The 24,472-nt window shown below is 45.6% G+C and overlaps 2 protein-coding genes across 3 annotated transcripts in view; one reads left to right on the top strand and one right to left on the bottom strand.

The window, feature by feature from the left end:
* Pex2 (peroxin 2) overlaps positions 1-7,029 on the top strand; it is a 28,307-nt gene extending 21,278 nt beyond the window's left edge. For both annotated transcript variants that reach the window (XM_065429213.1, XM_065429215.1), the window contains exons 8-10: positions 100-306; positions 2,526-2,667; positions 4,967-7,029. In XM_065429213.1, the coding sequence (XP_065285285.1) occupies positions 100-306; positions 2,526-2,630 (312 nt within the window). In that variant the 3' untranslated portion in view covers positions 2,631-2,667; positions 4,967-7,029. The remainder of the gene's footprint in view (positions 1-99; positions 307-2,525; positions 2,668-4,966) is intronic.
* LOC135899838 (uncharacterized) overlaps positions 2,674-24,472 on the bottom strand; it is a 103,846-nt gene continuing 82,047 nt past the window's right edge. The window contains exons 3-8 of the mRNA XM_065429216.1: positions 18,987-19,049; positions 14,652-14,801; positions 13,288-13,344; positions 11,140-11,224; positions 7,121-7,179; positions 2,674-5,117 (exon numbers count right to left, since the gene is read on the bottom strand). Of these exons, the coding sequence (XP_065285288.1) occupies positions 5,098-5,117; positions 7,121-7,179; positions 11,140-11,224; positions 13,288-13,344; positions 14,652-14,801; positions 18,987-19,049 (434 nt within the window). The 3' untranslated portion in view covers positions 2,674-5,097. The remainder of the gene's footprint in view (positions 5,118-7,120; positions 7,180-11,139; positions 11,225-13,287; positions 13,345-14,651; positions 14,802-18,986; positions 19,050-24,472) is intronic.

Here is a 24,472-nt window from a genome sequence, read left to right as displayed (position 1 = left end):
AGGTACTCATGGGTGCCTGACTTTATATGTTATATAGATTCAGCTACTTCACTTTCTTCAACACCTGATGTCGCTTTTCTCTGTCGCACATTTCTGCAGGAGTTCATTGGCTTTCTTCTTCCTTTGGTCAATGTGTACCCTGCCAAAAACTTTGTGAGTCGGAAATTACTGCGTCGTAAGTTACGTTCAACGAATCCAAGCGAGAGGACGCAGAGAGACATGGCCGAGTGTGGAATCTGCGGCTGCTGCCCCACACAGCCGCATGAGATTGGTTGTAAGCACGTCTTCTGCTACTATTGCATTGCGGTAAGTTGCTTAGCTGGAATGTACAGATTAGGTTGCAATATACTGTACCACTGCTTGCTCCATTGCTGACGTTAACTGATCAAAAATATGGATAGACAATGCATGCGTAGCTTTCCCAGGCCTATCCTTGTGTAATAGTATTTTCTCGTTTAGGCTGTCTTGCTGTTCGAGCATGAAAAGTTTAGAAACAGTCTAAAGATATACAGAATGGGAAGAGAAAACAAGACAGTTATTAAAAAATGTGTGTGTGCCCATGTGGGTGCACATAGGCATGCTTAAGCAGCTCTTTCTCACCCATTGCTCCCACCAATGATTGTGTTAGGCTTTACTTCTTGAATCATAAAGTGGTTGCAGATGTTTTTTCTTGCAGGCTATGGGAGATTGAGTGCCGCCGCTTTATGAGAACATTGTAACATTATATATAACAGAGTTTTGGCTTGTCCACAAGCTTATTACCATTAACAGATTACCAAGTTACCGAAGCCATGAACGACAGTACTAATGCTGGCAGCAAGATCTTGTGACGCTTTGTCCAACAACAGTGTGCCTCAAAAGCTTTCTTCTTCTTCTTCCTTCTTTTTTTTTTTGTTGTGTGAATGTTCTTGTCAAAGAAAAGTAACAAAGGGACTGCATGTTAACAGTTATGTAACTACCAAAGTTTTATACTAGGAGTAAAGTATGGTATGATAGGTCACAGTAATATTATTTTTGTGTGCTCTCTGGTTAAACACTGCATCTGCAACATGTCGCTACCAGCATTGTTCTTGTTGTACACCCACCCAGTAATTCACTATTCCGTAAACACTAATACATTTATGGACAAGCTAAAGCTCTCTGGTAACTCAGGTTATTATGGTAATAGCTTTGAAGAAAGGCATTAGAGGACTTGCAATGCACGCTTGTAGCATGAAGTGTTGAACAACCTTAATAGCTGAGGCATCCCACTAATGAGCTTGGGGTTGCAGATTCTATTTCTGTCTTTGGCAGCTGCATTTCAGTCGCAGCAAACACCGAAAACCCACAGTTGAAATTAGTCCTGTGCACTTTGTGTACTTCAGTTGGGACAGAAAGTGAAGACGGCCATGGTCAAAATTAACCCGCTGCCCTCAACTGTGCGTCTCTTGTAGCTTGGCCATTTCGCTGGCACAGTAACACTCATTGTTTTCACCACCATGCTGCAAACTGAAACCTCTCCTGCTTCCTGTGTATGTTCGTTGCCATGAATGTTGTTGCAGCAACGCAAACATTGCGTTGCTTCTCAGTTTCTGCTGTTCCAAGTTTGCTGCTGCTACTTGTATGCTGCCTCTAAATGTAAATCAGTGTTAATAAGATGCATATGTGTCACGCAGAAAATATGTGCTCAGAGCAAGCCTTCAAAGAATAAGTGTTGGTCACCCCCTACCTCTATGTCATGCCTGCAGTATTTTTACTAACTTTACAGTTCAGGAGTTGGAAGGTATTCTAAAGTCTTAGATGAGACACATCAGTGTAAGCATACCTCGTATTGGTGCTCTTGACTGAATAACCATCAGTTTGGCAACGACCGAGAGCTACATCTGGGCTATAAACAATGCCATTTAAAAGGTGGAATCAAAGGCCAGATTATATAAGAAATATTTACATTTATTCCTATTCATTTTTTATCTATCGCATGTCGCAGCAAGAGGCCAACACTGTCAATAACGAAGCATAATGCGAGCCAATGATGAACGACAAGAAGAATAGAAAATGAAAATAATTGTTACATAATATGATCCCTGGGTCAATTTCTGCCCATCCGGCCTCCCCTAGTGTACGCTGGGTTATTAGCAGCCGTTCTTGTGCTGTGCCACCCGACACATCTAGGAGTCATGTTGGCAGCCTTGTGCTCCACAGCAAAAGGCAACAGCCTTTCAATTGTTGAGTGGCTTTTATCTTGTCATTGCAATTGAATGCCCACACAGAGCCACATACCTTTCACATGATGCAGTGAAAATGAAATCGGAAGACACAGACCTTAATTGCACATATGGTACCATCATTGTTGTGTGACTGCGCGTTACGAAGGTGTGCAAGCAGTTCACCACCGACAATAAGCCACCTCAGTCATGACCACTAATGTGTATCGAGCATGAATAATAGTGACTTCTGCAAGTCTCTGATGCAGCAGCAACATCAGAGGTGTAGTTATTTTTTCAACAGGATGCATGACACCTTACTTTTTTGTTTTCTTCTTACAGAGCCAAGTCACAGCTGATGCAAAATACTCTTGTCCACTCTGTAATTGCCCCTCTCTGGGGCTGGAGAACATCAGAAAAGCAGCGCTTCCCTTCGGCACGAGCTGATGAATCAAAGACGAGTGATCCATCGAAACATATTCAGGCAGGCTTTTTTCTTTTTCCAAAATGAATTCTTATTTATTCACGTTCTGCTTTTCTCACTCAAAAACTCAACAAGATATACACAATTTGAAATTAATCAACCTTGCTTTCTGTACAGTGGCACGTTGTAACAAAGAGTAGTTGGAGCATGGTCTTTTCTCTGAAGAAACATTGGCTTGCCAAAGACAGTGCACAGGTCTGTTTTGGCTTTTATGAGGCTTGGTGAAGAAAGCAGGCCAGTTTCGAAAGCAAACAGAAGCTGTCACAAACATTATAGCACGGTCACTTAGTGATTACCGAGGTCTAAGTCATGTTTTCTTCTTTAGAAGCAATTGTGGGCGGAGCACTAACCCTGCGCGTGGTTAGCAAGATCTATATACATATAGTACGACTTTATCTCACCAGTTTAATGCAGTGCAGGAGATACTACAGGTCTCATCAGCCAAGCAGGAGTGCGAATTGGCTGTGCAATTTCAGAGAGCAAAAATCCCACTTATTCAATCCTGCTAATGCCTCATGCTGCACTCGGCCATCCTTTCACACAGAAAGATTACGAGAAGACATTAGGTGAGCTCCTTTCAGGTTTAACCTGAAATAGACCTCACCCGTTGTCTCATTGCTAATCTTCTGGTGAGAGGTGCCAGCCAGTAGAGAGAGGCCATTAGTCCCTCCGGGACTCCTGCACCGGGTTGCCCTTCTGCACTGGGGGATTAGCGGCATGCAGTAGCAGGTGAGCTCTTCTTCAGGTTGATGCTGATGAAGAGCTCACCTGTTGTCTTCCACTAATCCTCTGCTGAGCGAGGCTTGCCAGTAAAAGGGTACCCTTATTTTTCACTGTTACTAGCCCTCCCCTGCGAGATGGAGCCAGTTAGACCGAATGGCAATGTTGCCCCTGATTTGACACAAGTGAGTTTGGAAAATTTGACACAGCTGCCAGGGTAATTTGTGACACGTAAGCATGAACTGCAATGTGCTGTACAATATAGACAGTGGCCAACCACACGAAAAAGTTCTTGACCTCATTCTGACAAGAACACTGCAACTAACTCACTCTCTCCTTCTTGCAGCTGAACAGTTGTGCTGTACTCACTATAATATGTTTTGTGTCTCAGTACGTTGATCACAACCAGCACACAAAGCGCTTTCTGCTCGTAACAGCGTAAAATGATCAAAGAAAATGCATTGCCCCTGTTGTTTTCCCCAGCCATCACAACCAACAATACTTCTTTACTGACATGGAAACTATGGAAACATCTTTCCTGTGTCAGACATGAGCAGAAAGGCTAGCACATTCAAGGCCTGGCCTATCCCACTCTTCTGGGCTGGAATAATGCAGTGATTCACAAAGATATACTGTGGTATTTTGTTTTTTCTTACAACAATTTTCTTTTTAAATGACAACTCATGATGCATGGGTTGAAATGTAGGAAGGTGATATGTAACATTAAGTTTTACTGTCGAACCTTTAGTCTCATTAAATACCTTTATGGAGGACGTGTGTTTAGCCTCTAAGGGCATTTGAAAAAAACTAGGTTCCCTTTCATATTTATGACGAGTGTACGATACTCACAAATTGACACACGAACAGCAATAAATGCATTTTATGCATAATTACATGAAAGTGTTATGTGTAATCATTCTGTAGCCAGTTTCTAAGCAGGCATTGGTGCAGTTTTGAAATAGTTCGCATTTCCATTTCGATCCCTGTACAATGTTAGCAGACAACAAAAACGATAATCGAAATGAAGCACTATAGAAGAATAAAACAAATTAGAGGACAAAAACAGCGATGAAAGACTTAATGAAACTTGTTGCTTGGGTAGTTGGTTTGTTTTGTCTACATAAGGAAGTAGCATGCCAGAGTCTCACCTCCAGAGCACTACTTCCTTTCTTAGCAGGTTTTCTTTTTTTCTTCTTCTACATTCTCTTTATTTGCATTGTCTATCTTCTCAGGAGGAAACTAGATAAAGACTTGCTTGTTATTCGGCACCATTTTCATTATAATTCTCACTCTTGTCTTTGTCTGTTCACAGCTGCATGTCTCCACAGTCTCCCATGAGCCAGCCTAAAGAAAATTTTTCAGCGGGTTAGGTTCCTGTTTTGCTGCAACTCTTTTTGCGTCTCCTTGTTACTGGAAGTGACCTCGTGCAACCGATAGCACCAGCTGACGCTACTATGAATGAGGTGTAAGCAAACAAAAAGAATCACTGTATTGTCCCAGCCCCAGGCGTAAATTCTTACGAGCTTCGCAGAATCACAATCACAACATCACAATTCTTTGTCTCTCGTCTCTCATGCAGGTTGACACTGCTCTTAGCACTGGTGCCGAGGCAATATCTTGGACAGCAAAAGGACACCATACTGCTTTCCACACGCTATATACACTATGTACAGATGGATTCCAGGATGTTTTCCTCGGGAGCGCTGGTCATCACCGCTTCTTTGGCCGTTCTGCAGAGAAAGAATAACACAGTGAGCCGGCTCCAAATGTGAATGGGCTGCTTTAGATGTAGAGCACCTACGTTAACTGCTAATGATGTTTTAACAATGTATTACATATACGATTAGTAGTTCATTGTAGCTATAATTATCGCTACATGTCTGTGGAGTGGGCTCGGCAACTTTTATACTTGATATATTTTTTGTGCCCACCCTACTCACTGATGATTTATACACTGTGATAAGGAACATTCCAGTTAAGTTATTTTACTTCTTTTTCATTGTGCATATGCAACATACAAGGATTTAGGTATGCTCGCAGACAACTTTCTGTAGCATTGAAGGGAAAGCTGCGAAGGCAAGGTGTATACAAGAGTGCTCCTGAAAAGTGTACCGCATTCTCATCCCCGTTAGTTCAAGCTGGAGAAGAGAAAACATTAGCATATTATTCACAATAGCAACACTACAACACAAAATTCATTACCAAGTGTTGAATTTGACTTATTTTTCTGCTTTTCTCTTTTGCATTTGGGTAAATGCGAGATCATGGCATGTAGAAGCTATGTTGATTCAGTATCTTCTCCAAGAAACCAAAAGCACTATGAAACACTTTTGGACTTCTTAGCTTTTCCTTCATTGCCACAGAAAGTTGTCCACAGGTATAGTGTGCATATTTTTGTGCTTGGATGTACAGGATTGTGATTGTGCGTAGATTAAGCAGAAACAGCGCACTAAGAAGAAACGTTATGTCAAGTGAGACAAATACTGAAACTACCAGAAGGAACAAAGCTGGGTGGCTCTCATATTCACTTATTTTAGTTGTCCTGTCTAGAATGAGCGCTTGCTTTCTACAAATGCCGACGACTGTATGACTCTTCGAATAGACAAGCTGCAGAGCGCAGGACATCACAAAGATGTGACAGTGCTGTCATTACATTTCATGCAGGGAAATAAAAACTTTGGTTCTCTCTTATGAATGTTTTTGAAAGTCAAGATTGATATATGTGGTTAAGTTTTCAAAAGCTACTTTTCGAAGTTAATTATTGGAAGGAGCAAACAAGCATGTAGCTTTGTGCATGGTCTGGCCTCACCCGCAAGTTTGACAACTCCGGTGTTACCATGCCAATTTTGGTATAGTAACAGTGACTGAATGTTCACTGTAATCTGGGGCAGCAACTCTTCGCTTTTCTCTTTGCATTTGGTTTCATAAAAAAATAGGCTCAAGTCGTGTGACGGATGGCCATGAAACTTGGAGGGCAGGAAAGGGTGTAGGAGTTTTAGTCGTCGTCTCCAGTTTAAGGATTTTTCATATTTCTATTGTCTTCAGACATGCATCTATTAGCTAATGGCTAACTGTGCTGTTCGTTCCATTCCTCGGTGCAATGGGTACAGTCTGCTCACGCTCTTGCACGGCAGATCTGACTACCACACTATTCATTTTGTTAACGCATGCCAAAGCCTTTGCCTGGACATTCTTAAGCAAACAAAAATGCAAGTAAAGTTGCTTGGTAAATATTGCCAAGCTCAGATCCCTAGCATCAAAGAAGCCATAAAGTCGAAAGCACAGGTATTAGACCATTTAAATTTGTGTACGATTTTTGTGTGGTTCATGAAACAGCAGCCTCGATAGTTGAGGCTACATGATGAATATCAAAGTTTGTTTCTGTGTTCATTAGAACTCATTGTGTATCTATTTTTGAATGCAACATAATTCTTCTCTATTCAGAGAAAGACTAGCTCTGAGAAATGTTAATAAATTTCTGTGACATCGTGAATTGGTGGGGCTCAAATATTAAAGGTGGCACTACCACCCATCTTTCATTTTTGCCTTCTTCCTGGAGCATGCAGACTCAACTCACGTTGAAACTAATGGATTTGTATATCTTAAAAGTCTAATGTACAAATAAAATGTATTTCTTATTAACATCTCTGTAATAGCAACATGGGAAAAAGAGTATTCATGGTTTGGTCTTTTGTCTCGTTTTGTAATATGCCGCAACACAAGGCATACTTACTGCGATCAAAGCTTTTTTCCGTTGAGATCTTGCATTCCACAGAGCCTTGCTTGCAAGTACTGCAAGAACAAAACACGCACTTAAGCAATCTGGGTCACCCTCACTGACGTGCACTCTGAGTGATGTATCTGAGATATTAATGTCACCAGAATTTGAGTTGTTTGTTTATACATGTTACAAGTTTTGGGGACCTCAAAATAGATCGTTTAGGCCAGATTCACAATACTTTGCTTGCATGCACCGTATCAATTCAGATTTGGGTACCCCATATATCCTATCGCGTCTAGGCACAGTTTCTAATGCAAAGCATTCTTTGCGTCATTCTCGGCACTTTGCAATAGGTAGGTAGGTTGGTTCCCGTTTCACCCCGCTTTAAGAAAAATTAAATACCATGTGACTGATGTGGGAATCGAACCTCTGCTGTCGAAGCACAGCTGCCAAGTGTTCTAACCATTAGGCCATGAACGCAAACATGCTTCTCTCATTCTAAAGCCAGCCAGTTCTTTGAAACACCCAGTGCTTGCCTCCTGTGCCGCTTTGTTGTCTTCATTCCTTGTAACAGCTCGCACTTAGAGGGGCCACGTTAGACTGCACTATCTTTGGGACTGGCCCTGGGCTTTAGGACTTTGCCCTGCACTTTCCTCGTAGCAGCTTATGCTGCATAAATAGTGTGCGACATTGTGCAGACCTCATGATCGCCCAAGTTAATCGAGTTTGAACATTTCTTCGCCGAAGAACAAATGCCATCATCGTTTCAACATACTCTTAAATCTCGTTATAACGAAGTCGAAAGGGCGTTAAATTTTGTTTGTTATAAGCATTAGTTCGTTATAGCCACTGGCTAATAATTTGAGACTAATTTTTTGCACACGAGCGTGCACTTACTACAGGTAAGCCATCGCCGAGGTATCGGCTTCTGTCGCGGTCGAGTGGCTGCATCCACGGCAAGTGCTAATCGTTTTTACCAATATCGCACACAGGGAGAAACTGGAATCACACACATAAGAACAGATTTTATTGCCTTCCATGTCGATGCCGCGAACCTTTCATGTTGACAGCACAAAATAATTGGTTCTGCTTCGCTGCTGTGTCTTCTTTAACCGTAGGGTGGCCTTCTTGGCAGCAGCAGCTATCTCAAGCCCATCTGCACCGTCTTCGTGGCCGCCGAAGTAGCGGCACAGCTGGTCCACAGCGTCCAGCGCCTGGGACAATGTCGGTACGTCGTAAACACAGGGCGGAGTGTCATTGTCATTGTCAGCAAGCACAAAGTCGTCGTCTGTCAGCTCCTCCATAGCGAGAACGTCGACATTTATGCTCACGTAGTCCCGGAAGGTTTCATCTTCACACACGACACTGGCATCGTGGAACACCCTCCACTGGGGTGGAACACCACTGGGTAAGGCTATTTGGTCCATTGAGTCGTCAGTGTCAGGGTTGCTTTCATTGGCATCAAATGATGCACGTCGAAAGCAGTTGGCAATGGTGCTGGCTGTCACATTCATCCATGCCGCATTAAGCATCTCTATGCAGTCTCAACTGCATCTTCTGCTTCCGGTATCCAGCCTTAAATGACATTATCATGCCTTGATCAAGGTGCTGTATCACTGCCGTGCAGTTCCGGGGTAAGAACCGAAGTTCGATGTTCATCAACGCAGCAGTGGTGTGGTGGGCAGCACAGTTGCCCAAGAAAAGGCGTATCTTGCGATTCTGCCTCTTCAACTTCTCGTCCCAGTCATGCAGCCATCCCATAAAAACTTCCCTGGTCATCCAGGCTTTCCTGTTTGATAAGTACTGCGGTTGAAGTCACCTCTTTCCATTAAATCATCGTGGCGACATGCTTTTTCCTATCATCACAGGTGGCATCTTCTCCGATCCGTCCATATTCATACAAAGGAGCACAGTGACGTGGACCTTACTAAGTTTCCCACCGTGACAGAGCTCACCTTTTAATGATAGGGTCTTCTGTGGTAACATTTGGTAAAAGAGAGCTGTTTCGGCAGTGTTGAACACATCCTTCTCTTTATACTTTTCAAGGAGAGGACCAATGGTAGCTTTCACCTACGTCGTTGCGGTTTCATTGTCGACAGCCTGGGAATCGCCAGTGACGACCCTGCCAACGATATTGCGGCACTCCTTAAAACGCTGCAGCCAGCCATCGCTTGCAACGAAGCTGTCGCAGCCCATGATGCAAGCAAAGTCTATCGCTTTTCTCTGGATTAGTGCCCCACTCACGGGCAAATTAGCAGCCCTTGCACTCAAAAACCACTTGAACAGCGCCTCTTCCACGGCTTCAAAGGCAGGAGGCCGCTGCTTCTTCCGACTACCTTTCACACCACGTGTGACAGCGCCAGCGATGACTTCTTTGCTGCTGAGGATTGTAGAAAGAGTACTCGGCGTGATGCTGAACTCCTTGGCCACGTGAGTTTTCTTCGTGCCTGACGCAACAGCCCTAATTATGGCTGCCTTCTGATCCAAAGCAATAACTTTCCGTTTTAGCTTCAAGCTGCTGCTGCTGCTGCTGCCATTCATTTCTCTGTTCTGAAACTGGCGACACGGCAGAAAAAGCACTGACGGGCAGCGTACGGAACAACGCAAACAAAGGCGCGCAGCAGTCAGCTGGCAGTGCGCACTGCATGCAACGGACAGAGTGGCTTGGCTGCTTGGCCAGCTTGGCTTGGCTTGGGGCGTTGTCGGAAGATGAGGGACCACCGCGGGAGATATGAACTGCCGCATCGGAGGGCCGCAATGCGTCACGCAATTTAAGAGATCTGTGTCTTGTGTACAAAGTGGCTTGTTAGGTGCGATTTTGGAATGAAGATTTTTCGTTATATCCGTTAATCAATGAATCTTTTTTCGTTAAAACGAAATTTCAAACACATGGGTTTCTATGGAGACTTTCAAGTTACAACTCTTTCATTATAGCCAATTTTTCGTTATAAGCCGTTTCGCTATAACGAGATGTAAGTGTATGCCACATGAAATAGCAATATGTACTGCGTACGATTGCATAACACATAGTCACTGATGACGTCACCATCCATGTGTCACGTTCATCCGCCACCTATGTAGAACCCAACACTCACCATGTCATAGGCTTGCATCCTACGGCCAATGCAGAAATCATACCACTGCCATCATACGATCGTCTATAACAGGGTTGGCATCGTGTTGCTGTTGTCACACACACGTATGCTCACGACCTACACAAAAAACTACTCAATGTACATGAACACATTGGTCCACCTGTGCGCGTGCGTGTGTGTGTGTTTTTTCCGCTGAGACCTCAAACAGTACTAGATGGCCAGGTACCTGCAAAATGCTACGCATAACATAGATTCCCAGAGTGCATGGAATCTGCGTAACTTTTTTTATATACCCTGCACCACTTTCATGCTGAACAAATCAGGACAAAAGGCACTTTGTGTTAGTGCAGTCAATACACTTTATGAGCTGTCTTATCGATGTTGTTTCATTTGATATGAGCTATCTACAGCTTTCTTGTGTTTGCCTCCCACGGTGGACACTTATGTAGAATGTCCTTTGCAGATTCGGTTGCTTCTATATGGAGCTTGTGCGGCACTTTCAGTGCTGTTTTCGTATGAAACGATTCTAGTGTACAAAAATGGAGAGGATATACCTTACTTAAGCAGCAAGAACTGCCCCTTTTAAGACAGGTCATGGACCACACTATATTACTATAGTATTCCACTAGTGAATTTTGAAGGCAGCTCTTTGATATAAGTCAGTCACATCCGTTATCTTCATGAAGAAAATTTTACATACACTCACAAGAAGCTAATATGCCTGAAAACTCACTGAATGTGCATATGCGTAGCATGCTGGAAAGTGCCTTAGAATGGGATGAAATTAAATATTATGCATCCAGTATGGCTGTTATTGCAAGGCACATTTTATTGTGTTTCTGGTGAACTGTTGCGTAGAACATACATAAGCTTTTATAAATAAACACGTGTTGTCACTGATGTATTCATGGTGTGGCTTCAATGACGCTGCCTTACCATCCAGTGATGTATGGCTTCTGCTTGAACTCTTCCATGCTCTTGTATTGCTCTTTGGTTAGAATGCAGCCACCAGGAAGGAAAACTACATGAAAAGAGGAACAAAAATGATGCATTAAGCAGGCTCCACAATGTATTTTGTTCGATCTCAAGTTCTGAGCAACGTGAGCAAAGCAATTTTAGAGGCAATACAGGAGTAGAACCAGCTCCCAGAAAATGCTGTTACTACAACTCGTGATGATCTGTTTTTCTCTTCCTGCAATAATGTGGACACTGGTAAATCTTTTTAATTATGTATTTACTGTTTCATGTGATTTTTGCCTAATTTGCATAATTGTTGTATACTGGCCATAATTGGTTGTCATTTGTGCTACGCTATGTTCTGTGCTACCTCTCTCCCCTATGCAATGCCTTGTGGTGATGTAGACGAAGCCTAAATAACTAAGTAAATAAATGAAAATCTTCGGAAACTGCACGCCTGGTACCGTCTGAAGCCAAGGAACGCATAGGGGAAATTGGCTGTGGTTGAAATTGAAATGTAGAAACTGATGCGGAAAAGGGAAAATGAGAACGGACGAAAAGATAACATACCACTGGCCGGATCCAAACCGACTACCTCCACATACGCATGCATTGTACGACCGGCCGTGTTACGGCAGCGGATACAAATCTGACCGCCGTCTTGTGTATCTATGTGTGCTCAATCTGGCCCTGGGAGTGTTGGCCAGGGCCTCTCAGGGCCACGGCAGTTGGATGTGGAGCAACCTGTTTTGCCTGATGTCGTCACGTAGTATGCAAACTTAGGCGCACACACGTGGCTAGTAAACCCACGTATGCTGCCTAAAGGTACCAAGACTGCCAGGTTCAAGACGGCCGCTTTAATTAAAGGGCTTACTTTACATGCTAAAAGTAGTGGATGCACCATCACTTTACATTTTTTTGGCACTCCAGAGACTTGCGTGCGTAGCAGGACGAAATGGTGAAGTGGTTAGTCCAGGTGTAGGCCACTATTCCGATCGTGATGGATGTGGAATCATTAAAATAATATGGAGTATTAAACACAGCGGACCACATAGAGGATGACATGTTGTAGTCCGTATGCAGTAATAAAGAAGAGTTTGAGATTGACAACGATGGACATTAAGTGCAGACTCTACAGTTTTCACCTTATTTGTGATTGCCATAATTGGAAACCTGCCATATTTCTTATTTTTCTTCAAAAATAAGATTTGGTGCACAATAAGTTTAAGTGCACATTGTTTTGTACTATGAAACCACAAAAACTGGGTGCGCGTTTAATTTGGGGGCATTCTAAAATTGGGCTTCGGGTGGGTTAGAAGTGGCCTCTTATATTAGTTCACTCCGCTGAATAATTGGGTCAATTTTGTCGGTCCCATCAGTATCAAATTAATGGAAGTGAACTGTATATAGTATCAGCCATGATGACATTATGTATTGTGATTTTTGGGCTCGTTTTGTTGTCCGAACTGCCTTGCAAAGGGTTCATCAACCCACTCAAGTTGTTTATAACAGCTTTTAGCCAAATGGACCTCTCCAGGAGCTGTTTTTTTTTTTTCTTTCGGGGAAATAAAATGAAATGAATTGAAGACAACAATGGCCACACACCAAACTCCACATGTTTGACCTATAAGTTACCCTGTGATCCTCCACTATGGCATCATCACCTTTTAGACAAAGGTTTTTTTGCTTTCGCAAAGTAGATGCATGCTGTGTACTTAGTCAAGCTATAGTGATGTTGAGTGTAAGTCTAAATCATTTGCAACCGCATGTCATGTCGTGGCTGGTCTTGCCACACCCTCGACAGACAATGTAGCGAGCAATGACTATTGTTCCAACCAACCAGTTGCAGTTGTGAGTTGTGTCATTGCAAGCATACTGCACTGTCAATTATTCCCTCACCATTTAGTGTAATATTTGCTACTGCAGATGCCTTCATTGAGCCAAGCATATGTATTCAGTGCAAAATGCTTACTGCAGCAGACACTGTTATGCTGGTACTCACTCTTATATACTGATTATGTCACTACAAGGAACATTTGCACACACAACAGACTTATTAACTTCAGGCACTGAATCTGTTAGATGATATATCAAAATCAAGTGCTTTTCCATGGCCGACAGGCTCACCTGTTTCACTGCCCAAGCTCTCCAGTTGTGATTGGCTGCCATCACCAGAGGGCAGCGCTGCGACAAAGATAATTGGTCAGGGATGATCAGCATGCTTAAAGGGACACAATATATATATATATATATATAAAGCTGTATTATGCAAGTTACTCTTCAACATTAGCAAAATGTTCACTCTCGCTACAAGAGAAGTCTCAGTAAGCCAGAATAGACACAAAAACGAAAGATCGCTGGCAAGTCCACATTAAAATTTCCACACCAGCTACCTGTGACGTCATAGATTTTGACAGTATCTGCTTGGGACTAGTTAATTGCTTATTGATGAATAACAATCTTATTGCTGTTGAAAACACACAATGTCACTACGTAGCAAGTTTCCAAAACTTTTTATGTGCTAAAATGGTTTGAACGTGACTCACATCCATGATGCCACACTGACATGCCAGCGACCTATCACAGTAGGCCATTGGCTTTGGCTTGGCTTTGGTGTTGCACTGCTAAGCTCATAGTCATGGATTTGATCCCGGCCGCGGTGGCTGCTCATCGATGGGGGAGGGGGGGGGGGCAGAATTTACTAACACTACTGTACTTGGATTCAGCCGCACAGCAAAGAACCTTGTTGAGGTCGAAATTAGTTCGGAGTTCTCCAGTATGGCATGCATCATAATCAGAACGTATTTCTGGCACGTGGTAGAACACCATTATTTCTTCTCTTTTTCTTGCAATCTGGTCGTTGCTTTAGGATGCAAAATGCCACCAGTAAATAATGATAAATTATAATTACTAAAGAAAAAAAGTCAGTGTCGCTTTTGTGGTAGAGAAAGCTAGCTCTTGCATGAAAAGTGTTCGGAGGGAGATCAATCAGCTGCAGTTTGCGAAGTATATGCTTTCATCTATCCTAGCTGGTGGTGTACAACAGGCCGTGGCGATGATGTGTAGAAGTCCACGGCACAGCTTCTTCTGTTATGCCAGTGCTGTTGAAATACTGGCCAATGCTAGTTACATGCTTTTTTTATCGTTGGGAGGAACCTTTGCGGTGGCTTAGTGAGTATGGCACGTCTCTGCCGATACAGATGAAGTAAATGGTTCAATTCCCTTCAGCCCTGTTTCGCTCCCTGTTCTGATGGATAAGGAATGCAACAATGCTCGTGCACTTTGAGCATGTACGCTAAAATAAGCCCAGACAGCCGAAATTTAAATACGGAGCCGCACCACTGCGGTGACTGTCATGGCCGGCAGTTCCCTTAACATGTTAATCGTGACGGGTTATCTTTGGCACTTGCTTTCTCGCGTTGTCCTTGCGAGGGTTAATTGTCATGAAAGCCAAATGACCTTGAACGATACACGCAAAAAAGCGCACTCACTCGTCCTTGCGTGCGGGTCGACGATGCACTCGCCCAGGCTGGGCTGTCCGGTGAGCGGGTCTCCGACGTCCTTGGTGACGCACACCATGCCCTCGGGGCACTGCAGCGGAGCTGCGGGCGCGTACGCTGGCGCCGTGCTGCATGCAATACCTGCACAGACACGCGTGCACGTAGTGCGTTACTGGTATAATTAGGTTCAGCCTTGCATTCTGCGCCGTCTAGGTAGTTCTGTTCAGCACTGTGGATGCTGAAGGAAGCCTCATCTAACAAGGGGCGCGAACGCCTGCTGCGGTATGCTCGATCGCAATCAGCAGACGTCGTAAGGCGTTGTCGTCTGCTAGTCAAACGCCCACGCGATATTTTCACTTTACACCCGCGAACACATCGAAACACAAATGTCCGTTGCGTAATTTTTTACCGGCGTTGCAATGTTACGACAATGCAGTAACGGTAACAATTAAGAATAACCGGATCACTTTAGAATTGCCCGTTGCTAGGAGTCAGGAGAATGTATATGCCCCCCTTAATGGCGTCATGTTTCAATGGCGGCGCGTTTCACTTTGGGTGCATTGCAAGACGAGCTGCTGTACACGGTGCTTAATTATGGTCACTTTAGAGCGCAGCTCTTCGGCGCCCGTTCCTGCTTTGAGCGTCGGCGTGCCTCGGCGACGTAACCGAGCGAAAGGTGAAAGAGCGAGCGCGCATCGCAGCGGGAGAAGAAATGCGGCGAGAGTGTGAGGGGGAAAGCGGAGGAGGAGGGTGCAGCGGAAGCATGAGAAGGGAAGCGGAGGAAACCAGCTTGAAGCTCCACCAGATGGCGCTCACGTCCGCGACAGCGGGAGCACCGGCCGTGCGGGGGAAAGAAAAAAAACAAAGCTCGCATTTGCGCATAGCTTTCGCCGCAAGCGTTTCCCGGTAAAGAATACGGTTGCATAAAAGCTGCAGTTGCCGGGAAGCGACAGCTGTGTGACCGGTCTATATTGGTGGCGAGGAGTTACGGAGTCGCCATCTAGCGGAAGCACCTCACTGGCGTAGTATGAGGGATCACGCGGCGCGCTCCTCATAGGTTTTGCTGTCAGCGCTCACTGAAAACACCACGCGCGAGCTCTCCCGGACATTTCTGTAAGTACTTTCGAAACGAGAGAAGTTTTTTACTGTGTAAACAATAATCTTGGGCAAACTGAAAGCACACAATCGTTTACAGACGCTATCTCTTTACAGAATACGTACAGTGAACGCCACTGCGCGCGGTCGCCGCGATGGAGTCTCCCGAACCGGCTTCTTGCGTGAAAGGTCGGTAAACGCTGAGAGCAAGCTATGTGAAATATGTTCTTATAGTGTTTGTATAACTAAATGGAGCGTAATAGAACGAAGCCTCAATGCAGCGATCGCGTAGATTCGCAGCGACCGACTGCGCGTCTGCATGCTTGTCCGCGCACTGTTTCGCTTTCGCCGCGCGCGCGTTTTCGCACCGTGCCATGAGCTTCAGGCCGCAGAATATGAACATTTGACAGTATGCAAGCAACCATTGTTGCGTGGGTGCTATCAGAGCTGTTCAAAAATAATTTCACTGTAGAGACTTCGACGCCTACGGGGACTGTGATGTGCCGTCGCGACGATTCAATCTTTTTTTTTCTTCTAAATTCTTTGACCTTTCAATATTATTTCTCGAGTTGCGTCGCACTGTATGTTTATCGGTGTTCTCGGCATGCCGTTTCCCGCTGCTCTTTTTTTTGTAATCCAGTGCATTAATTCATAACACAAACATAACAATATGCTATGCTTTCTTTAAATGTGCTTCTAAGTTCTTACCGTTGCCTTTTCAGTCCACTCAACTTGCCAGTATCTATAGCATCGACAAGTTCATAGACCAAACCGTCATGACATTAGTCGGGCAGCGGACTCGGGCGACTCGGGCGTCTCTCGGTGAGCGTTTTCAGAACATCGCAGACCGGGCGCCGTAGCAGAAATCTTCCTCGCGTCTGTGCTTGCTGCATACCCGAGTAGTAGCTGATGACTGTTTGCCGGTTTTATGTTTCGCGAGCCAAGCTTCACGCAGCTTCTTGTCCTGCGGCGACGGGTGAATAAGGCTGACAACGGCCTCCGTTACGTGCGTTCGGCCCTGCGGCACCGAGCAGTAGCCTACCATGTTGCGCGCGCCTTCAAAGGCAGCCAGTACCTATTGTAGTGCTTTCAAGTGTTGTAAAGGAGACACTCGAAGCGGGAAAATTTCGCCGTTAAATGAGGACCGCAGCGTACGAGGGAATTTAAACTCGTTTTCATCTCGCTTCGGCGCTCCCGAAGCAGCCGACGCGGCCGCTATGTCCACGTGATCCCTCCTAGCACGTCACGCCGACGGTGGCGCCAGCTTTTCCAGTGGTGGAGCTCGAGGCCAATATAGCGCCGCGCGTCGTGACTCTGCCACTCGGTGCGGTTATTCGGTGCGGTTATTCGGTGCGATGCCTGCGTATATCGTGAAATGAAAACACGTATGTAGCTGCGCTCAAACTTCGCGTTAGGGAGTATCGTAATCGTCGGTGTTTCTTTTTTCTTTCTCGTGCGCTTTAATTGGTCAACGTGAGATGGCACGAAGTCAGATATAGCTATTGCACTATTAATATATTGTAAACAGAGCTTGTATACAAGTTCCTCTCGAATTCGTCAACAAACACAGCTCGGTCATGACCTCACGAAAGAGAGAAGCTTAGGGGCAACCAAGCATACGGAGATTTTTTTTTTTGCTTCTGGTTAAGTTAGGTAAGTCGTCATCGTAATTGCCATGCATGTCACAAACGCTCTAGTATTTCTCGCACTGCACTTATCTCCTCCTCCCCCACTAGAAGCGAGGAGGACAGCATGCTGACACACTATACCCACACGGACATGTTGCTCCATCAGTTAACATTTCTTGCGTCTGGTTAGGTTACGAAAGTCGTCGTGTCATCGTAATTGACATGCTTGTCACAAGCACGCTCTCGCATTTCTCGCCCTACACTTCTCTCTTTCTCCCCCACTGGGAGCGAGGAGGTGGGCATGCGTACACTCTATACCCACACGGGCATGTTGCTCCATCGGTTAACATTTCGCGGAACCCCAAATCACCGTTACTAGATTACTTCTTTAAAGAGGTAATCAAGTAACGTTGCCCCAAATGAAGCTAGATAGCCAGTTATGCGTCCAATATGCAAAATACTTTGCATAACATTGGCTCCCACAGTGCCTGTGCTTCTGCAGTTTGTATAATAATAATAGTAATAACAATAATAATGAGATTATTATTATTATTATTATTATTATTATTATTATTATTATTATTATTATTATTATTATTATTATTATTATTATTATTATTATTATTATTATTATTATTATTTAGCAATAAGCCGACCAGTTTCTGGCGTCAAGTCATGGAAACGAGCGTAACTGGCTATGCAAATCTTGCTCGAGTTGGACAGCGATGCGCTTGTCACTGCACCTTTGTAGATCGTCGCCGAAGCTCTTTCGCCGCGCGTGCGTCGAGCTGCCATGACATATTCACTTCGACGGAAATACCACGTTAAGACTAACTTGACTCGCAACCGTCCGGGACGTCACACACACGCACGACTACAATTTTATTAATTCTGCAGAAGCGAGTAGCTTAACCTATAGCATGCTTCAAGAGCTATGTTATTATATAACCTAGCTCTTGAAGCATGCTATGGGTTAAGCTACTGGCTTCTGTAGAATGAATACAATATACATATACCTAAAAACCCGTGATGCCACACTAACATACACTGACGCCGGAGTTCCAGCACAAAACTAAAGACGAAAGAAAATGGAATTAAGGAAAACAAAGTTTTGAAAGAATATGTATACCTTATAAATCTAAGTTCTGATCGAACATTTCTTTTTGGCGTCTTTATAGATGTAAAAGGCCGCAATACTCGAAGAGACAGAGAATGCGCTTTTAATTTTGAATAAGCGCACTTCTGCGTCCCACAGGTGGGCGGCCTCCTTAATCCAGGTTCAGCAGGGAGTCACGGCCCTCTTTCCGTGCCCGTTCAATCGGGCTGCTGCTACGCTGTCTCCTGGAGAGATCCGGGTCGGATAGCATGGCCTCCCACCGCACTCTTCGGTCAGTGTGTGGGTGTCTACTTCCCCATACCACGTGGCATTCGTACTTCCGCATTAACCCAACAAACGCATAAAAGTAACCTCTGCATGGAACCCAATCTAATCCGCAGCATCAAAACAAAAAACCCGTCCAACTATATATATATATATATATATATATATATATATATATATATATATGAGCCACGGAAACACAGTCGCAAGTACAAGGCTCACCCGTGAAGTGATTCGACGTCTTCGTGCCGTTGCTCGGGCGAACTTCTTTCGTCCAGTCGATAACTGAAAAGGAGTGAGGGGGAAGAAGGAGGAAAGAAAGGTGAGACATTGCGCGGAGCTGTACGATATAACTTGGATGTATAATTGTTGCACAAGATGCACCGCGCCTGAAATAAATTCTGCGGCCCCCTCTTCTTTTTTCTTTCTGACAGCGCTATATATATATATATATATATATATATATATATATATATATATATATATATATATATATATATATATATAAAGAGAGAGAGAAATTGACGTCATAATAATCCCTGTCGAGTTATTGTAGGAAAAAGGCGGGGCTCTTATACGGATGGGAGCAAGATGCGAAGTTTGCTGGAGTAAAGTGGCCTTCCAATTAAGGAGGCGTGGCAGCTATTCGAAATAACCCCGTCTTAAAGTAGGCGCATTCGCAAAGCCTGCATGCAAGCTTATCACCAGTGCACATGCGTAGAATTCCGCGTAAGGACGTGTAAGTGTTTTTCTTTTATATGTGTATGTATATACAAAGCCTAATAAATGATCCAGTGCGACCCAGCGACCCTCCAATCGCCCCCACCCCCCCCCCTCTCGCCGCCTTCTTTTATTCCCTAAATCGCGTGCTTTCGCAAAAGCATGGTTGCCGACAGCTCTTTCGTACGATAAAAGGCGAAACAAACGAACAAACAAAAAAGAAAACTGGCTGGCTGCATTTATGACCCTGCATTTATGTGTGTATATGTAGGTATGGTGCCTTCCCATACCCTGAATCGGCCGCGTTTCCGTAAATCGATTAGCGATGATTATATTCGAATTATATTCAAAATTTGGAGTATTTGCTCACCCGTAGGGTTTCTTTTCTTTTTTTCGGAGCCTATTACGCGTTGGTGGGGTGGTCCAGATTGGGACCCTTTCCGGTGCGCTGTACCAGAAGGCTCCACCATTGCCGCTGTGAATTATCGGGGGGGGGGGGGGGGGATCGAACCATTCTTTGTGGTTCTAAACATGTCCTGTAGTCAGAACGGGGTGGGGTGGGGGTGGGGGAGAGGCGGTTACAGATTATGGTGGGCCGATATAGTGGGATGTGCGACGCCCCCTGCCCCCCCCCCCCCCCTCTTCGTTCACCACGGAGTGCTCTCCTGCACCTCTAACGGAAACGGAGAATCATGTCCGTGTTGACGTAGCCCTGCAGCAGCAAGTGCAGCGGGAACTTCCGGGAAGGCCTTGTACGCACGTGGTGTGCGCGCGCGCGCGCGCGCGTGTGTGTGTGTGTGTGTGTGTGTGTGTGTGTGTGTGTGTGTGTGTGTGTGTGTGTGTGTGTGTGTGTGTGTGTGTGTGTGTGTGTGTGTGTGTGTGTGTGTTTGTGTGTGTGTGTGTGTGTAATGTGGCCCGTGGGAATATGGGGTGTTTGTGCTCTTCGGATAGCAGTGGCCTCCGTTCTGTCAGACACGTTGCCTCGGAGAGAGAAAGGCTGCCCGTTTATCTCAAAGGCTTTGCTGTCGAGCCAGTCGCTGATTGAGAGGATCTTGACGAAAGCGATGGACACTATATTAAAAAAAAAGTTTATTTCATGTTTGCGCTTTACGGAATGTTGGAAACATGTATGCAGAAGGCAGTGGGGGGCTTCAGCCTTCTCTATAGTGCTTTCGAGGAACAACAGCCAACAGGCGCGCAACAACGACACCGAATATGTAGCGTGTGAGAAAGGCCGCACGAGGTGACGTTTAGATTATACATCCCGTCGTCGTTCGACTGTCTTTTCTTCTTCTCCACTTTGCGTCTCTTTGCCCTCGAGACTTCCGGGAAAAAAAAAAGAAAGGCGTCGTTTCTCGTGACGCGTCCGATTGCAACGTTCCTTTCCTATTCGTTCTACGCGACCCGGCTCCCCTCTACCTCTTGTCTTCTAAGCCTCGATCCCAGTCCGCGTGCATGTGCCGATTCCGCTATAGCTACAGAGGCACTTCGCATCTCCGTGAGAGCTTCGCAACAACAGCCGCGGTACGTCGCCCAGCTGCCAACTTGCTGATAACAGCTTTGAGCCTACTCAACCCCCTCCGGGGGAGTCTCTTCGGGAAACGGCGAGAGAAAAAATAAAAATACAGAAATAACGAGCAAAGGAACGAGCTATACAGTTGCACGTATATACACAGGCCGCCGCCGCCGCTCCCTCGGAAGGATGGGTGCGGGGACCTCAGGACGATGGCACGCCCCCTTCTCATCTCTGTCTATTTATCTTTCTCTCTCTCTCTCCCCCACTACCACACTACCGTGTGGTAGCCTCGTACGTGTCGCTAATTGCGCGCGTCGCCGCACTTATAATTGCGCGCGGCCGCCGTGCATGTGCGTGCCTGAAGCGAGCAAGGCAAGGCGTGTCGGAAGCGCGCGAGACAGCGCCGAGGCGACCACATGTGCGCAACGCCGCGCGGACGTGGGCCCGCGCCGCGGTCGCCGGTAGATGGCGGGAGAGGTGGCAGACGGTGGCGCAACCCGCCGCCCCGTTCCAAAGGGGACGCTCGTAACATCCGTCCATCCATCCGGCCCCGGCGTCGTCTGCGACGACATGAACCGAGCCCGCCCACCCCTTTTCGAAATAGTGGGCCATATGTTTCGCTACCGCGAAAGCCTTTATCTGTCGCCACCGCTCCTCTTGCCTATACCGTATAAGAGAAAGGAAAAGGATGATAAAGATCAGGAGGGATCGTCATGCGACATTCTCGAAGGCTTCTCACAGAAAAAAATACGAAGGAAGGGTTCGTGGGAAATAGGCACTCGGCACGTGAGAGGCAAGCGGTAATTTCTAGCCGCCGAGAGCGGCTACAAAGGGATCGCGACAAAGGCATCCCTAAACGCTACCACGAACCGACCAATGCATGGTCTGGCAACCATGTAGGGTCTATTTCCTAAGAATCGACGCGTGCGTAGGCTCCCGAAGTACAGGAGGGATGGCGTCAGAGGAGGTTGTCTTGCCGAGGCTTGCTGCCTGACACCCATGCTCCATCCTCTAGTCTTGTTCTCCTCATCTATGTTGCCTGCCCTCTCTTGCTCGTCTCTGCCCTGGTACGGAACCGCGCACGGGCAGCCCTTCTGCACCGCTATGCGTCTGTGCGTGAAGCTCTCTGCCTTGACTGGGTCTCTATAGGTTTTACAGATGCGGAGCCCTGTCAAATCTCTTACGCGAAGGTAATTGTTCGTCCCACATTTTACTCCATTTCCGAGGGTACCAGTATACTCCGCCGATTGAGGAAGCTCACTCCGTTTGCGCCCAATCACACTGAACGCCCTTCATTCGACTGTACTTTCCTCATCTACATCTCCCAGCCGCCGTATGACAGTAGACCTATACAGAAGTTGTGTAGACGTCCTTTTGTACATACGTGAAACGCAGGCTCACGAGACCTGGACGGGCGCGGCCATCTTGTCCGCGCAGAAAGCCAGCGCATTTTGTTGCATGTATACGCTCAATGCCGAAAAAAAATTTCCGACACGGCACCCTTCCTATCGTCGCCGTTCAACTAACGAACGTTTCTGAAACAGTCGTGACGCCACCAGCTCTATAGGTGTACCGTTCTGCCGCTGACGATGACTCTGCGTGCATCTCCGGTGTTACCGAGACGCGAGTACAGACCTCCCGTCGAGCAAGAGTCGCGCAACATCAGCGCATGCGTGTCGAAAGCTATCCGCGCTTGCAGGGGACAGTAGAGAGATCTGCTCCCGAATGAGGATCGAGTTATCCCTTTTTCCTTCTGGATACGTGTTGCCTGTCTGAGAACAGGCTAGTATTTGCTGACTAAGGTCAACATTTAGAACTGGACTCGCTCGATCGTACAGGGTATCGGTTCGACTCTGGATCTGCAGTGCGCACGTATACGCAGAGGTGCACGAATGTGAGTCGTTTGGGCCGTAACAAAACGCGGGGCACGAGGAAACGTTGGCACAGTATAGACATCGCGACTTTTTTCTAAAAGAGCGATAATGTGTTGTTGCATGTGCTGCCCTCTGTATTCTCTCGTTCGGTTCCATAAGACAAGATATTCATGGCATGTGAATAAAGAAACTCTATATACCACGTCATTAAAGGCATCGTGCTGTGCAGTTTGTGATTACAAATGCATGTCATGATGCCGTGTTTTTTAAAGATAAATGTCATCCCTAGCGAGTTACCCCCACTTTTCCGTATCGGGTATCTTGTATTTTTCCAGCCTTTATGTCGGTCGATGTCGCAGATAGCGCAGGCTAAAAGATGCGGGCCAATGTCGAAAGTAGTGCAGCTTTATAAAACATGTGGGCCGATACTCCCACAATAAAACTGCATTTCGAGCGAATTGATTATCTTTGATTGTTTATGTAGAACCGAGCGCAAAAGAAAAAAAGCCAGGACGGATTTCCACTATACCTTCCTACGGATCTCCCACTACCCTCACTCGAGGGGTGACGCGATAGAGTGCCGTGAGCAGTGACACCGCCCTAACCTCACCCTCAACTCGCTCGGGAAGGCGTTGCCTTTGATCGACTCTTCAACAAGGTGCGGAGTCACCTACCAACTTTTTTTTTTAATGCATACTGGTACAAGTTGAGCGAAACACGATGTGATTGCGGCTAGATTGGAGTTTTCGGCGCACTCAACGTTGTAAAAGCACCACCACGTAATGGCATCCAGAAATGGTCTTCCCGGCGTAAATTTTACTAAAGCGAAAATTGGTTTCAGCTATTGAGCGGAGAACCACATCTACATACAGAAAAAAAAAAATGTTTGATGTTTCCGTGCAGTTTCGAGGGAGTGATTTGTAGGTAACAGTGTGAGCTACTTTAAATTGCTCCTTTTCTAGGGGGAGGGGCGGGGGGAGGGTGACTGCTGCCCCTATACCGCTTTTCATGCACTGCATCGAACGTTCGATCGTGTATCTGCGTAGCACGCTGGAACGCACGCGATGCCGTCTTTTGGCTACGCTGCCCTTTGCTCTCCTAAGCATCCACGACCCACCCTCCTTTGCTATGGCTAGTATGAGCTGCACAATACCAGAGCGGCTTAGTTGGTTCGTAAATGTATCGCCATTTACCAGAGACGTGGAGGGCAATAATAGCTTTGGTAGCGACAGCTGGTGGCGCAGAGTTTAACCATGGATAACATAGAGCCATTATTGCAGTGACCAACCGTATTCCACACTAAGCTGCTAGTGTAAAGTATAGACAGCGATATAATCGTTAGCACGCATTTATTATTATTATTATTATTATTATTATTATTATTATTATTATTATTATTATTATTATTATTATTATTATTATTATTATTATTATTATTATTATTATTGTTATTATTGTTATTGTTATTCGACGAGACCACCCACGCAACCCAAAAACGTGTCCCACGAGTTGTCGCTGCTTATATTTTGCGCCGTCAATTCTGCGTCCCATTGTCTTCTATTACCAGCGTTGCTACTGCGGTTCACGCCTCCCTCCCG

Source organism: Dermacentor albipictus, chromosome 2, assembly GCF_038994185.2.
Source record: "Dermacentor albipictus isolate Rhodes 1998 colony chromosome 2, USDA_Dalb.pri_finalv2, whole genome shotgun sequence".
Lineage (NCBI taxonomy): Eukaryota > Metazoa > Arthropoda > Arachnida > Ixodida > Ixodidae > Dermacentor > Dermacentor albipictus.
The sequence above is the reverse complement of the archived record's forward strand: the minus strand, read 5'-3'. Positions and strand labels throughout refer to the sequence as shown.